Here is a 15,726-nt window from a genome sequence, read left to right on the forward strand (position 1 = left end):
TCAATAATGCCATTTAAAAAAGAGTGATTGTGCAAGCCTACATGCCAGTGTACGTCTGTATAAGTTTGTGTACGTGTGAATGTGTGTGTGAGACAGTATGTATGTAAACAGACTGTATGTATGTATACAGACTGTGTGTGTGTGTGTGTGTGTGTGTGTGTGTGTAAGAGAGAGAGAGAGAGTTTATATGTATGTGAGTGTGTCCCATGCTCTGATAGGGTGGGGTGACACAAAGTTGGCTTCCTCAGGTCCCCACAGACCTCCCTGCTTGTGGGTTTGGAAACCAAATTATAGGTTCTGAGGCCACAGAGCAGTTTTCTCTGGGCCCTTCAGGAATTCCAGGGTTCACCAGAAAGTGGGGGCTGGCAGAGAAAGGCCAAAACACCACAGCAGGTATTGAGATGGTCTGTGGGGAGAAGGAACGGTTCTGGTGGTAAGGTGGGAATTCAAGGTGGTCCTAGTCTTCCATCCTGCAAGTCCTCTTATCTTGATGTCATCCAATAGGTATTTACTGGGCACCTATCCTGTGCCAAGTGCTGCGGCTGCAACAGCGAACAAGAGGGCTGTGCCTGCATCTATCAGCTTCCCTCCTTGGGCCCTCAGCAGTGCCAGAGCCTCTGGTGGCTTCTCTGCCGCATTCCTCCAGAGTGCTGGAGGAGATGGAAAAGAGGGAGGGACCAGCCAGCCTTTCCCTTGGCCCCACCCACAGATTAATGGAAACCACCTGGCCCATGAGCCTCACTCCACCCCCGGTGGGGGGGGGCCACTTGCCATCATTCCCAAGAGCATCTGCTTCTAATGAGAGCCCAGTACCCGCTGCATACCAGCCCCTGGGGCTCATTAATCTCATTAGGCAATGACAAATCATCCTGGGGCTGACCAGGCTCCCCTCCCCAGGCCTTTCCCTCTGGCTGTCCCACAGGCCTCTGGGGGCGTGCTTCCACACAGATCCACACTCTGGCATACATGCTGAGTCAGGCCCCCTTGGCCTGTGCTAGGGGCTCCCTGTCCTATGTCTAGCTCAGGGCCGGTCTGGGGTACACAGTTGGGGATCAGGGTCCTGCAGAAGTTTTCTGATGGCTGCTCATTGTATATATGTGGTGGAGAGCCCTGGAAAAAGATGTGAACTGGGGTGCCTGAGTCCTCTGGAGCATTTTCAGCAGTTTCATGTCAGTGAAAAACTGCCTGCTGATAGTGGGGTCACTCTGGACAAACGCTATGCAAACAAAGGGCCACCAGGTTAACTGAGAATGTGAAACTCCACAGAGAGGAAGGGGGCTACTCCCACTTACTAAAAGCCCATGCTGTCCCCAGTGCTCTGCACAGATGAGCACATTTGTACCCATGATAACATGGCTGAACTCATCACTCCCAATTTCCAGGTGAGACGTGTCAGGACTGGCAAGGTGTCCAGAAGGTCAATGGCAAAGACAGGATTCACTACCAGGCCTCTTCCTACTCCAGAGTCTCTTTCATCGTTTCCTCTACCTGAGCACTAACTTAAGCAGGTCGTGTCTTGCTGTGGGATGCATCCAGGGCGCACAGACAACATCTCACCACGCCTGGGTCCTTAGGCTGGCGGGGAACTGCCTTTACCGGGACCTGTTTTCCAGTTGTCTAGCCCATCTCGCTGGCTGACCAAGCCCCACACAGTATGCTCCCCTGCCTTCACCCAAGCCTCTTTAGAGCGTGACTGTTCCCTCATCCCCACCCAGCATCCATTCCGAATCTCCTCCTCTTCCCCATGCCAGGCTCTCACAGAAGTGTATGTCCACCTCACTCTCACCTCAAGGCCCTGATCACAAACTTGGGACCGTGCAAGGACCTCCTGCTCTTGGCCAGTGAGGTGACCCCTCCACACCCACATTTGCACTGGACACATCCTCAAAGGCTTGAGGGCTCTTGAAACAAGAAAGCAATGCAGGCTTTCCCCCCTAGAGCCCTGAAGATCTACCATTTCACTTATTAGACTAGGCCCCAAGCCTCCCACGGGGCATGCTGCTTATAGACTGTGGATGTTAAGTTGCCATGGCCTCAGCTGCCAAAGTCTAGACATCTGAGCCTGACAGGACAGAGGGATCAGTGTTTCCTGAGCACCAACTACATGCCAGGCCCCGGCGTCTTATTTGTGATGAATAGGCCCACAGTCTAGGGGTCATCTGTTCCACTGGTTCCCAACCCTGAATGAGCATGAGAACTGCCTGCATATCTTGTAAAATATTCCCATGCCCCATCCAATCTCATGAATTAGAACCTGGGAGTAGGGCTCTGGAGCAGCTCTATTTGAAATCTCTTTCCTCCTGCTGGGATGGTGGTCACCAGCCAGGTTGGAGACCCTGGGCTCTTCCAGTTCTCCCTGCACCATCCCTGCAAAGCTGGTGGGTTTCTGTTGAGACAAGTCACCCCTCTCTGCCCACTGCGTCTCCTCTCCTCTGTAAAGCCTATCCCTATCATTCTGGCTCTGTCGTCTTTTCATTTTCATGAAGCACTGGTGGGTACCACACACTCAAGAATTGTGGAATTGAAAATCTGAAGGCACCATACTAAACATCCAGTTCACCTTCCTCATTTTACACTTGAGGACATTAAGGCCCCAAGCCCAGGTCCACGCCTGCATTGCTTTGACCTCATCCTACCTCTCTTCACTCTTGACTCAGCCCGTTTCTCAGACTTGCCGGGCATGGTCTGGTTCAAACACCCTTTTCATTTGCTCTTCTCTCTGCCCTGTGAGAGACACCTGCCTTCTCCCTCCCTTCATTCAGATCTTGGACTCAGTCACGGCCATGAGTTGAATTGTGTCCCCCCAAAAAGGTTTTGCCATTTTGGCCTCTGGTGCCCGTGAATGTGACCTTGTTTGGATATAAGGTCACCACAGATGTGTTTAGTTACCAGGCGACCTTACTGCCACAAATTGAAAACAACTCATTGCCTTCAAGTCGAAGCTGACCCTCCAGAGTTTTTAGAGACTGTAAATCAACAAACAAATGCTACCCTGGATGTGCTCACCAAGTTATGCTAAGAAATCTGGAGGATAACCACTTGGCCAAGTGACTGGAAGAGATCAATATTTGTTCCCATTCCAAAGAAAAGTGATCTGTCAGAGTGTGGAAATTATCAAACAATATTATTAATACCATGTACAAGAAAGATTCTGCTGAAGATTATCCAAAAATGACTAGAACAGCACATCAACAGAGAACTACATGAAGTGCAGGTTGGGTTTGGAAGAGGCTGTGGTAGTAGGGATATTATAGCTAATGTTAGATGGATCTTAGCTGAAAGCAGGGAATACCAGAGGAATGTCTATCTGTGTTTCATTGACTATGCAAAGGCATTTGACTGTGTAGATCACAGCAAACTGTGGCTAACTCAGAAGAATGTGAATACCAGAACACTTGCGCAAAATCTATACTTGGACCAGGAGGCAGTTGTCAGAACAGAACAAGGGAACAAAGTTGGTTCAAAGTTGGGAAAGGTATACCCCAGGGATGTATCCTGTCTCCATACCTTTTCAATCTATATGCAGAACAGATTATCCTGGAGGCTGGGCTCTATGAAGAGAAATTTGGCATCAGGATTGGAGGAAGAATCATCAACAATCTGCGTTATGCAGATGACACAACCCTGCTTGCTGAAACTGAGGAGGACCTGAACCACTTGATACAGAAGGTCAAGGACCTTCAATATGGATTGAGGCTCAATGTCAATAAAACAAAGATTCTCACCACTAGGCCGATTGGCAGCGTCATGATAGATAGTGAATAGATTGAGATTGTTTACAGCTTTAGTTTGTTGGCTTTACAATCAACATTCTTGACACCAGTAGCCAGGAAATGAAAAGACATATTGCATTGGGAAAGTCTGCTGTCAGAGAGACCTTTCCAGCTTACTGAAGAGCAACTACATCAGGCTGGAGACTAAGGTGAGCCTGATTCGGGCCATAGTCTTTGCAATTGCTGCTATGCCTCGGAGAGCTGGACAGTGACTAGGGAATTCTGAGAACTGATGCCTTTGAGCTGTGGTGCTGGAGAAGAGTGTTGAATATACCATGGACTGCTAGGAGAACAAACAGTTTTCACCTTGAGAGGGTTAAACCAGGCTGCTCCTTGGAGGCAAGGATACTGAAGCTTCATCTGACATACTTTGGATGTGTTGCAAGGAAGGACCAGTCCTTCTTGGAGAACTGCTTGGAGGGACGTCATGCTTGGGACACAGGAGAGGAAGACCCTCGATGGCAGATTGATTGATTCAGTGACTGGGGTAATAGGGGTAGGTGTGTCAGAGACAATAAGACAACAGGATAGAGCAGAGTTTAAGGTCGTTGTACATAGGGCCGCTATGAGTCACGGATGACTGGATGACTCGCTGGCACATAACAACAACAACAACAACAACAACAAATTACTTCGGAGGAGATTGTCATCTTTCTCCTGATTCTGTAACAGGGTGGGTACTACTAATCCAGTTTGACTTTGAGGAGTCAGGTAAGTATAGAGGGAGACAGTTATGTGATGACAGAGGCAGAGTCTCAAGTGACGCTGCTACAAAACCAAGGTTCATCTAGGGCTACCAGAAGCTGGAAGAGACAGGAAGAATCTTTCCCTAGGCCTGACAGAGAGAGTCTGGTCCCCCTGATCCCCTGAATTCAAAGTTCTAGCCCCTAGGACCCTAAAAGAATCAGTATTTTTATTTTAAAACCACTGTTTGGGAGAGTACTAGGGGCCTAGCTGTGCTGCAATCCTAAAAGCCACCGTTTAAAACAAACAAACAAACAAACAAACAAACACATACACCACTGTCACTCATAATAAGTTATAGCAGCCAGAGGAAACCTCATTAGAGGGGTCTTCATAAAAGACTTCCATCACTTTCTAGCTTCTTTACCCTACTTTCTTTTTCTTTGTAGCTCTTAGCATCTTCTCATATATATTTATTTGCTATTTTTTAATCCCATCAGGAGAGGGTAAATCCTATGACTTCTGTGAAGGCAAGCACTTGGTCTGACGTTTACGTCTACGTCCTCGGTGCCTGGAACCAAGCCTGCACTTAGAGGCAGATCAGAGAATATTTACAGAAGGAATGAGCAGAACAGTTCATAGCAGAGCAGGAGCTCACACCTAGGAGTCTGGTTCACTTTTCCACACAGCAGGTACTCTTCCCACATCACTGACTCAGCATTTAGTTAGACTCTGTCTCCAGTGAGACCAGCTGCCTCTGAGTCAATTCCGATTCACGGCGACCTCATGGTTTCAGAGTAGAACTATGTTCTGTGCTAAAGGGTTGGGCTTTTTTTAAAAAAAAAACAACCCAAAACCAAAACCAAAGCCAGCCCTTTTATTGTGTTTAAGGCGAAAGTCCACAGAGCAAATCATGTTCTCATTTAACAATTTCAACACAAATTATTCAGTGATATTGGTTATATACCCCCCACTCATGTGCCATTCTAATTCATTCTGTTCTAGTTACGTCATTTCCAACTCCACAGGGTTTCAATCACAGAAAAAGACAGGCTATCTTCTCTTAGAAGACTTGTTGTTGTTGTTGTTATGTGCGTCGAGTCGTTTGCGACTCATAGCGACCCTATGTACAACAGCCCTAAACCCTGCTCTATCCTGTGCCAATCTCATTGCCTCTGACACACCCATCCTGATTACCCCAGTCACTGAATCAATCCACCTCATAGAGGGTCTTCCCCTTCTGTGCTGTCCCTCCACCCTCCCAAGCATGATGTCCCTCTCCAAAGACCTGTCTCTCCTTGCAACATGTCCAAAGTATGTCAGACGAAGTCCCAGAATCTTTGCCTCCAAGGAGTACAAGGAGTAGCCTGGTTTAACCCTCTCTAGGATGAATCGCACACCCTTAGAAGATTTACACTGTCTGAAAGCCAGCTAGAGAGTCAACGATGAGTCGATTCCAACTCTATGGCAATGAATTGTGGGTTTCAGTGACGGATGTTTTGGTAGTAGTTTGCAAGAATTTCTTCCAAGCAACTCTAGGTGGTCTTGAATAACTAATCTTTCTGTTAGTGACCAGGCTTGTTAGCTGTTGCATGATCCAGAGATTCCTGTCTCTTATCAAGTTTGTAGTTTTCTCCTGTTTGGAGCCCTGGTGCACAGTGGTTAAAGCACACAGCTGATAACAGACAGGTTAATCATTTGAACCCACCAACTGCTCCTCAGGAGAAAGATGTAGCTGTCTGCTTTCCTAAGGGTATGCAGGCTTGGGAACCCTGTGGCTGGTTCTCCTCCATCCTACGGGGCACTGAGTTGGAATGGACTCCACGGCAGTGGGCTTTTTTTTGGCTTTGCTTTCTCTGATTGCTTCCCTCACTTTGAATACAACGGCTGTGTGGGTGACCGTGCTGGGGAGAAGAGGTGACTGGGGGCGGGGGACATCTGCAAGAATGGGAAAGGAAAAGCCCTCTTTTCAGCTTTGTCAGAAAACTTACCCTTTCAAGATTGAAGGAGAAGCAAAGGAGGGCAGAGCCCTCTGATGGAAGGAAGAGTGAAGAAGGGAAGATGACGTCACCAGAGGCTCAAAGCAGCCGCCGCCTCATGGTAAGAAGGAAGAGCATCTATCTGCAGGAGCAGGAGAAGTGGCCTGTGGTTTGCCCTCCTCCAAAAGATCCCTGGAAGGAGCATTTGCTTTCCTGCCACACGGCCTCTAAGATCAAGCCTGGGCTGAGGGCTGGAACCAGAACCCAAATGCTTCACTGTTTCAGAAGGGACTTTAAAAACCACCCTGCTTCTTCAAATTAGTGATGGTTATTGCTGGCCTTTCAGTGGGCAGCCCAACACTTAACCCACTATGTCACCAGGGCTTCCAAGGGCGGTAGAATAATTTGGGAAAAGATAGTTAGACTGGTTGTATGACTTAAAGCATGTAACTAAGATCACAAACTCGTACACGTAGAACTTGTTGAGTTGTATGTATTTTTATACCACACACATATCCCTCAAAAAAAAACAACAAACCCAAACAAACCCAAAGTTTAAAAAATATTTCTATTTCTTCACACACATGACTTAAAAATCAGCTTTTGAGCTCCAGAGCAGATGGTCAGAAGAACTACCGTCAGCATCCTAGTCCAACATACCCCAGATCACTCAAAACTACTCTACTTTTCTGCCCTGTGTGGGAGTCTGTTCCTTTCTCAGTTCTCCCCACGTCCCTGCTCCTGTCATCCTTGCCCAACAGTCCAGCTAAGTCAACTAGGCCATTAATAGTCACAGTCATAGAGGTTAGAGTGAGATTTCCCTTCCACTGTTAAATGGATCCAAGTGAGGTCCATGCATGAGATTGTTGAGATGGTTAAAGATCAAAACATCGTGATGTGCAGATACTGTGTCTCTATGACTCTCGAACACCCTAGCCAATGAAATTCCTAACTGACTTAATTATAATCTGTATATATCATTAATCTGTGCTGGTTCTGGGACCATCTATCTGGTCTCCACTAGATGTGAAACTCTGGCTCCTTTACAGGAGGGCTCACACCTTATTCATTTACATCTCCATTGCGTTGAACTAAATGTTTTCGTTTTCATACTAGAAGGGGCCTGGATCACTTTTGGAGGAACTGAGAATGCTTTGAAGAAGTGTGTAGAGCTGGGAGAAGTCACTGGGATGGGAAGGAAATAAAAGATCAGTCTCCAGAGAGGCAAGGAGGCCAGGCCTCTTCTGTGGAGGAGATAAGGACTCAATACACACTGTGATTCCTGGAACACTCAAGTGAACAGGGAATTTAGAGAGGGGTTGGTTCAGGTCTTCAGCCCAGTGGTCACTACTGGTACCACCTCTCCACAGGCCCTCTGGGAACATGGTGTTATTTGAATATAGCTGAGGGGCTAAGGCTCTGGTGTTTTCCCTTATTTCCTAACAATTTATCACCACTAGTTGTTCCTCAGGGAGCGCTGGTGGCTTTGTGGGAAGGAGTTGCATCGCCAACCCAAAAGAATCCTTCAGCTGCTCTGTGGAATCTCCTCCCATGCAATTTACTGCCTCTGACAACTCTCCAGAGGGTCAGCTATGTGTCAGTTCCAGCTTGAAGGTACATAACATAACAACAGCTCCTCTTCACTCACCCTTTCCACACACTGGCCTCAACCAAGACTTCAGCAGGGATTCTCAAGTCTGAAGAGGAGACCCATGAAGACCAGCCAGGCGCCAGCACTGCCAAGTCCACTGGCAGCCTGTCCTGGGCCTGCAGGTCACCTGAAGGAAGCTGTGGCTGGATGTTGGGGGAAGGGGGTGGGAGGGAGACTTGACTCCTTTCCCTATTTCAGGCTGGAACTCTGCCTCCTTGGGGTTTTGTTTGTTGACTTGTTTTTAGGGAAAGAGGAAGAGGCCTCCCTCACAATAAGATTCCCTAAGGCTTACACATCTCCCTTTTATACTGGCCCCAGCTGGAAGGAGGATAGTGATTCAAGACAGCTAATTGCTCATTAAAGAGAGTTTATGAGATTCCTGTAGCCCCCATCCCTGCCTAGACCAGCAAGGTTTCTCTCTATCTCTGTTCTAGCTGGTGAAGGGATTGGTCTATCTCTCTCCAGCCATCCTCAGCCTTCCACCTGGCACCAGCTTCTTGGTAGGGCCCAGTGGACTGACTCTAGCCCCTACCCAGCCAGTAGTTTCTGGACATGTGGAGGCTTTTGGTAACCAACATGCTTCATCCTCCCCAGATTGTTCTCCTGCTCACCTCTATTCTGTCCACCCCACCCTGCCCATTCACTCACAACTTCTCCAGCAGGGAGAGTCCCAAGAAAGATGCATTCCGGAGCCCCGTAATCTTGTTGTTGCTCAAGAGCCTGGAGGGGTAGAGAGAACACAGACAGGAGAAGGTGCTGTTAAAGGCTGGGCAGTACAGAGGGCAAGAGAAGCTGATTCTCCCCGCCCCACTCCACCAAGAGCCACACTCCATTCCACGTAAGTGGTTCCCCCTGGGGTTGTGCAATGTCCTGCATCTCTGTCTGCTCTAGGGCATTGCAGAGAGGACCAGGGAATGACCAGGGTCAACTGAGCAAACCCCCATACATACACACCCTGCACCAGATAGTTCATCGGTCTTGAGTTTCTCCGCGCCCTGGTTCTGACTTGGAGCTCACTGGTGGATAGAGCAGGGAGTGAAGTTCTGATGTCACCCTTTCCATCCTGGAACTACAGGGCCCCAACTGGCCTTTTCACAACCTCTGAAATTCTCTTTGCCCTCAACCTAACCTGTGAGGATAGAGAAGATGGAGCATTCTGGGCTTGAACTGGGTCAGAGCTGTGGCTTCGGATGAGACAGGAAGCCCAGCGGCAGGCAAGGAAAGCTGCCTTTCCTTGGAGGCTCCATACTTTCTCCTTCGAGCTTAGGGTCTCAGTGGATGGTGACTACCTGGAGTCCCCCAGGTAGAAAGAAGGCTGTTTGTTATCCTTGCCTCCCCAAGCCTGTCTAGAGCCTTGCCAGAGGAAGCCTAGGCCCCAGGCTTTGCCTTTGCCCCCTCAGAGTCCTGTTTATTTATTCATTTGTATTTAGGGGAGGAGGGAAGAGGCCTCAAGCAGACAGATCTCTGCCCACCCACTCAGCCTTTCCCTGCCAGATTCCCTGCTGGGAGGAGGGGAGTTCCAGGCCCAAAGGGCTCATCCTTCCAGTTAATTGCTTATTTAAAAGCTTTAATGAGTCTCAGCCCAAGCTCTTCTAGCCCAGAGCATAAGCAAAGGGCTTCCCTTCTTTTCTCTGTTTTTACTGGAACACTGGCCTGGGAAACCAGAGGTGTGGACCTCAGACCTCTTCTCCAGTGGGCAGCCTCTAGGCTAGACTAGAAGGGGGAGAGAAGAGGGGAGAGGGACCAGCAGGAGAGGAGATTTGCTTCACCCAGCAATTCCACTCCTAGGTATAGGGCCAAGCAGATACTTGTACAAGAACGTGCGTGGCAGCACCATTCACAAAGGTCTCAAGATGAAAATCACCCAAGAGCCCACCACTGGATGAATGGATAAATAAAATGTAGCATATGTTCTGCATGCAATGAAATATTGTCATTGTTAGATGCTGTCGTGTGGGCTCCAACTCACAGACACTCTGTGGATAATAGAACAAACCCCTGCCAGATACAGTGCCATCGTCACAGCCTTTGCTGTGCTTAGCCATTGGCTGTAGTCACTGTGTCAACTGCTTTCACTAAGGGTCAACCCTCCACTTTGCCAAGCGTGGTGTCCTTTGCGAGGGACTGGCCCGTCCTCATAACATGCTCCAATTAAGGTGATATCTCATCATCCTTATCTCTAAGGAACATCCTGGCTGTTTTTCATCCAAGACAGGCTTATTTATTCTTTTTTTTTTAATGAATTTTAATGAGAGTATACAGAGACTTATGGTTTCCAATCATTCATTATTGCACTTTCCTCCCTGCCCACCCCCTTCCACCTTATTTCTTCTTTTGGTCATTTATGGTATATCCAATATTCTTTATTAACATCACCATTCAAAGCCATAAAGTCTTACTCAGTCTTAAAGAGTTATGAACTTCGGAGCCATGCTGCAAAACATGATGCTAACACAGAAGGACCAATATTGTATGATCTCACTTACATGAGAGCTCTGGTGGCCTGGTGGTAAGAAGCTGCGCTGCAAATCTAAAAGCACAGAGTTCAAATCCATTCTGAGGGAGAAGGATGGGCAATCTCTTCTTGTGCAATTAACTGCCTCTCAAAACACACTGGAGGGTCAGCTAGGGGTCAAGTCTAGCTTGACAGCACACAACAACAGCATTTATATGAAATTTCGGCTGCTGTTGTTGTTAGGTACCACTGAGTCTATTATGACTCATAGTGACCCTACGAACATCATCTTCACAATCTCTGATATACTAGAATAGGAAAATGTACAGAGACAGAAGTTGATAAGTTACTAAGGTCTGGGAGGAGGGGGAAGGGGAGTTACTTCTTCAGTGGCACTATCATGGACTGAATGGTCTCCTCAACATGAGTGAATAGAATGGTATAATGTGGAGTCAGTGTAAAGATCCAAATGGTTGTAAAAAGATTGTGAGTGGAATGCAACCCTCCCTAATCCCATCACAACTCTAATTGGTGGTAAAAGGAGTTTCCCTATGGCGTGGCCTTTAATACCGTTTATCTCCACAGAGATAAAAGGAGAGAATATGCAGCTGAGAGAGGGGTTCTCAGAACCACTAAGAAATAATTAGCAGGAGTCGAGTAGACCTTTGGCCTTTCATGATGAAGCTCTCAGCCGCTGGGGAAAGCCAGATCACATGAGGTTTCCAGGCGAAGACAGACCTACAGAAGCTGAGGGAAATAAGGACTTTCTTCCCCTAGGTCTGGAACCCTGAATCTAGCCCCCTAGACTGTACGAGAATACATTCCAGTTTGTTAAAGCTGTTAGTGTTAGTTCTCTTATAGCAGCATTAGATAACTAAGATAGACATTGAGTTTCTGTTTGCCGTGGTGACAAAACTATTAGAAGAGGTTAGTGTTGATGGCTGTACCAACATGGTAAATGCAATTAATGTTATAAAACGGCACACTTAAAAGTCGTTAAAATGAGACATATTTTACCACCAAAGGGAGCGAGAAGGAGATCCGTGCCAAGACAGGCTGTAAGAGCGGCAGGGATGTCAGAGTCCATCTTTAAGGGGTTTGTGAGGAGCAGATAGTGGGCAGGATGGAGGCAAGAGGAGAAAAGGGCCTTTGACTTTCTGGGTCAGTGGGAATGGGTGGAGACTTAATCTCCTTCCTCCCTTTCTCTCCTCTCCAGTTAGACTCCTTCCTGTCCACTCTTCCTGTCACTGCCTAATGGCCCCTCAACGGTGACATTTCCCAGCAGGGCCTGAGGGTGACAATGAGAAAGGGCTCTGAGAGAATGTTGGGTTTCCAAAACTCTTCAGATACACCTATAGTATTTATCTTGATATTTCAAATATACATCAGATAGTCATGAAAGAGGAACCCTGGTGGCACAGTGACTAAGCACTTAGCTAGTAACTGAATCTTCAGTGATTCAAATCCACTATCAGCTCCTTGGGAGAATGTGGCAGTCTGCTTCCATACACACTGGAGACCAATGAATTGATATCACCTTGATAGCAATGGGCATTTGCAGCCATTGGTGGTGTTTTTTTTTTTTAAAAGGACATTTTATGAGTTTCCTTATCTCATTTTATGGATTAGGATTGCTCTATTTTATGTTATATATGGGGTGATGGTGTTTGTGTTAAACAGTAATCTTCTCAGTTCTTAGGACCTATTGAGGTTTCATTTAGGTCCAGGTGGGGCTAGGGTGACCACCTCAGTGGTAATGAATTTTCAATGGCTGTTTGACTTTAAGTCAAAGCCGATCTCACTTGGTCCCAATTTTGTTCTGTCTCTCCTTTGTGTCTGAGACTTGAAGGTGGCCTTAAATGTCTGTGAAGAGGAGAGGACCCCTCACCACCTTTCACAATGTCGAGGATGGGTAGGGAAAGAGGAGCCGTTTCAGTGCCCTGTCTTTGATCACCCAAGGTTCTCTTCAGGGAATTGTTCCTTCATAGGTTAAGGGTGAGAAAAGACTGTAAATGCTGGCGACCTGGTACATGTGAGAGAACATGAGAGTAAGAAAAGGACAGAGAAGCTGGGCTGTCAGAGATGATGGCCCCAATTCCTGAGGTGGGAGCTGGAAATGTTACTTGTCCAACTTGAACAATGTGTGGACCTGGGTGAATGAAAGGGAAAAGAATGTATCGTATTTCCTGGGGATATATCTGAACTATAGTGTATAATGAAATAATACATAATGATGAACATAATGAAACCATGGAATGTGCAAAAAGGAAAAGCATGCTCAGTATTCATCAAACTGAAAGAACTGAAGAAAAAAAAATTCAAACCTTGAGCTGCAATACTGAAGAGTTCTGTGAGCAAAGTAATGAATGACACAGACAGCATTAAAAGAAGGTGGATCAAGAAGAACTGGCTGACATGAAATCATTTAAGGATGTAACATACAATCGAGAGTAATCGAAGCTGCACTGAAGGAGTTGGGGGCAGTGTGTATCTGTGGGTGTGCTCCAGGAAATGACTAAAGACCAGTGAGGATGCAACACTGGAAGTTCTCACTCACCTACACCATGAAATTTAGAAGACAACTTCTTGGCCACAGTATTCACGTACATTCCAAAAAAAGGTGATACAACAAAATGCATAAATTACAGAACAATATCATCAATAGTAGATGCAAGTAAAATTATGCTGAAGATAAGTCAAACATGGTTACAGCAGTTCTTCAGTAGGGAACTAGCAGAAATTCAAGCTAGACTCAGTAGAGGGCATAGAATGAGGGATATCATTGCTGATGGATTGTGACTGAAAAGAAAGAATACCAGAAAGACGTTTGCTAGTGTTTAACTGATGAGGTGAACACATTCAGCTGTGTGGATCAGAACAAACAAACTATGGCTAGCCTATAAAGAATGAGAATTCCAGAACATTTAACCATGCTCATTCAGAACCTGTACATAGAGGAAGAGGCAGTTGTTTGAACAGAACAAGGACATACTGTATAGTTTAAAATTAGGAAAGTTGTACATCAATGTTGTTTCCATTCCTTACAATTATTATATCTGTATCTTTACAATAATCTGAGAAACTGGGTTGTATGAAGAAGAGTTCAGCATCAGGATTGGAGGAATATTAATTAATAACCTGCAGTATGTAGATCACAAGCTTTCCTTGATGCAAGAGAAGAGGATTTAAAATATTTATTGATGGAGCTTCATGACAATATCCTTCAGTATGGTTTGTGCTTCAACATAAAAGTGTGTGTGTATGTGTGTGTGTAGAGTTGTTGTTTTGTGCCATCAAGTCACCTGCAACTCATAGTAACTCTATAGATAATAGCTCTGAAGTCAGCCCTGTCCTGAGCCAGTCTCACTGATTCCAACACATCTACCCCCATAATTCCAATTACTGTATCGATTCATCTCATCTGCGGTCTTCCTCTCCTGCACTGTCCCTCCACCCTTCCAAACATGATGTCCTTCTCTAAGGACCAATCACTCCTGGCTACGTGCCCAGAGTATGTGAGATTAAGCTTCAAAATCCTAGCCTCCAAGGAGAAACTTGATTTCAACCTCTCTAAGACAGACCTACTTGTTTTCTTGGAGGTCCATGGTATGGTTAAAACTCTTCTCCAGCACCACAACTCAATGGTATTGATTCTTCTGTCATCCTTAGTCATTGTCCAGTTCTCAGATGTACAGCAAGTAATTGCAAAGATCATGTCCTGGATCATGTGCACCTTAGTCTCTATACTGACACTGTTGCTTATTAGTACTTTGGAGAGGTCCCTGACAGCAGATTTTCCCCAGTGCAATTCATCTTTTGATTTTCTTACTGCTTGTTCCAAGAGTGTTGATTGTGGAGCCATGCAAGCTGTAACTTTAAACAACCTCAATCTCTTCTCCATCCATCATGGTGCTGCCAATTGGCAAAGTGGTGAGAATCTTTGTCTTCTTGATGTTGAGCTTCAATCCATACTGATGACTACAGTCCTTGACCCTCTGCAGCAAGCACTTCAGGTCCTCCTCAGTTTCAGCAAGCAAGGTTGTATCATCTGCATAACGTAGACTGTTAATGAGTCTTCCTCCAAACCTGATGCCACATTCCTTCTCATAAAGCCCAGCTTCCTGGATGATCTGTTCTGCATATAGATTGAAAAGGTATGGAGACAGGATGCATCCCTGATGCACTCCTTTCCTGATTTTGAACCATTCAGTGTTTCCTTGCTCTGTTCTAAGGACTGCTTCCTGGTCCAAGCATAGGTTTCACATAAGCACAATCAAGTGTTCCTCAAGGTTTAGCCACAATATATTATGATCCATAGTCAAATGCCTTTCTTTGCATAATCAATTAAACAGAGATAGACATTTTTCTGGCACTCTTTGCTTTCTGCCAAGATCCATCTGATATTGGTGATTATGTCTCTGGTGCCACAACCTCTTCTAAACTCAGCTTGTACACAATAGCAACTATAACTGGAAGATTACCCATTCTTCTTCCATGGAGCAGTCGGTGAATTTGAACCATGTGCCTTCAATACTGCAGCACAGCTTCTTAACCACTAAGAATGTACATATCCCCATACAACTGGACCAACAAACAACATTATGTTAAATGGAGAAAAGACTGAAGTAAAAGATATCATTTTACTTGAATCCAAAATCAATACCCATGCAGTCAAGAAATAAAACAAGAAAAAAGAAAAGAAAATAAGATGTTACACTGGGAAAAATCTGTAATAAAAGCCTCCTTTAAAGTATTTAATATCAAGGATGTAATTTTTTAAAAAAGATATCATCTTAAAGACTAAAATATCTGGTCAAAGCCACAGTATTTTCTATTGCTGCATCTACATGGGAAATCTGGACAATGGATAAAGGAAACTGAAGAAGAATTGATGCCTTTGAATTATGGTGTTGGTAAAGAATGTTTAATACAACAACGATTGTGAGGAGAACAAATAAATCTGTCTTCGAGAAAGAACAACCAGAACGCTCTTTAGAAGCATATACGACAAGATTGAATCTTCCATACTTGGGGCATGCTATCTGGACGGAGCAGTTCCTGGAGAAAGGCATTATGCTTAGTGAACTAGAGAGGGTCAGTGAAAAAGAGGAAGATCCTCAAGGAGATGGGTTGACACACTGGTTTTCAACATGGCAGTCATGGTGAAGATGATGCAGGATAGGC

The 15,726-nt window shown here is 45.8% G+C and overlaps 1 protein-coding gene across 1 annotated transcript in view; it reads right to left on the reverse strand.

The window, feature by feature from the left end:
• The window catches only part of GPR124 (G protein-coupled receptor 124), a 56,620-nt gene that overhangs the window by 23,349 nt on the left and 17,545 nt on the right, over positions 1-15,726 (reverse strand). The window contains exon 2 of the mRNA XM_006896645.1: positions 8,736-8,807. Coding sequence (XP_006896707.1) covers positions 8,736-8,807 — 72 coding nt within the window. The remainder of the gene's footprint in view (positions 1-8,735; positions 8,808-15,726) is intronic.

Source organism: Elephantulus edwardii, unplaced genomic scaffold, assembly GCF_000299155.1.
Source record: "Elephantulus edwardii isolate Elephantulus edwardi_28Jun2011 unplaced genomic scaffold, EleEdw1.0 scaffold00187, whole genome shotgun sequence".
NCBI classification, from domain to species: Eukaryota; Metazoa; Chordata; class Mammalia; order Macroscelidea; family Macroscelididae; genus Elephantulus; species Elephantulus edwardii.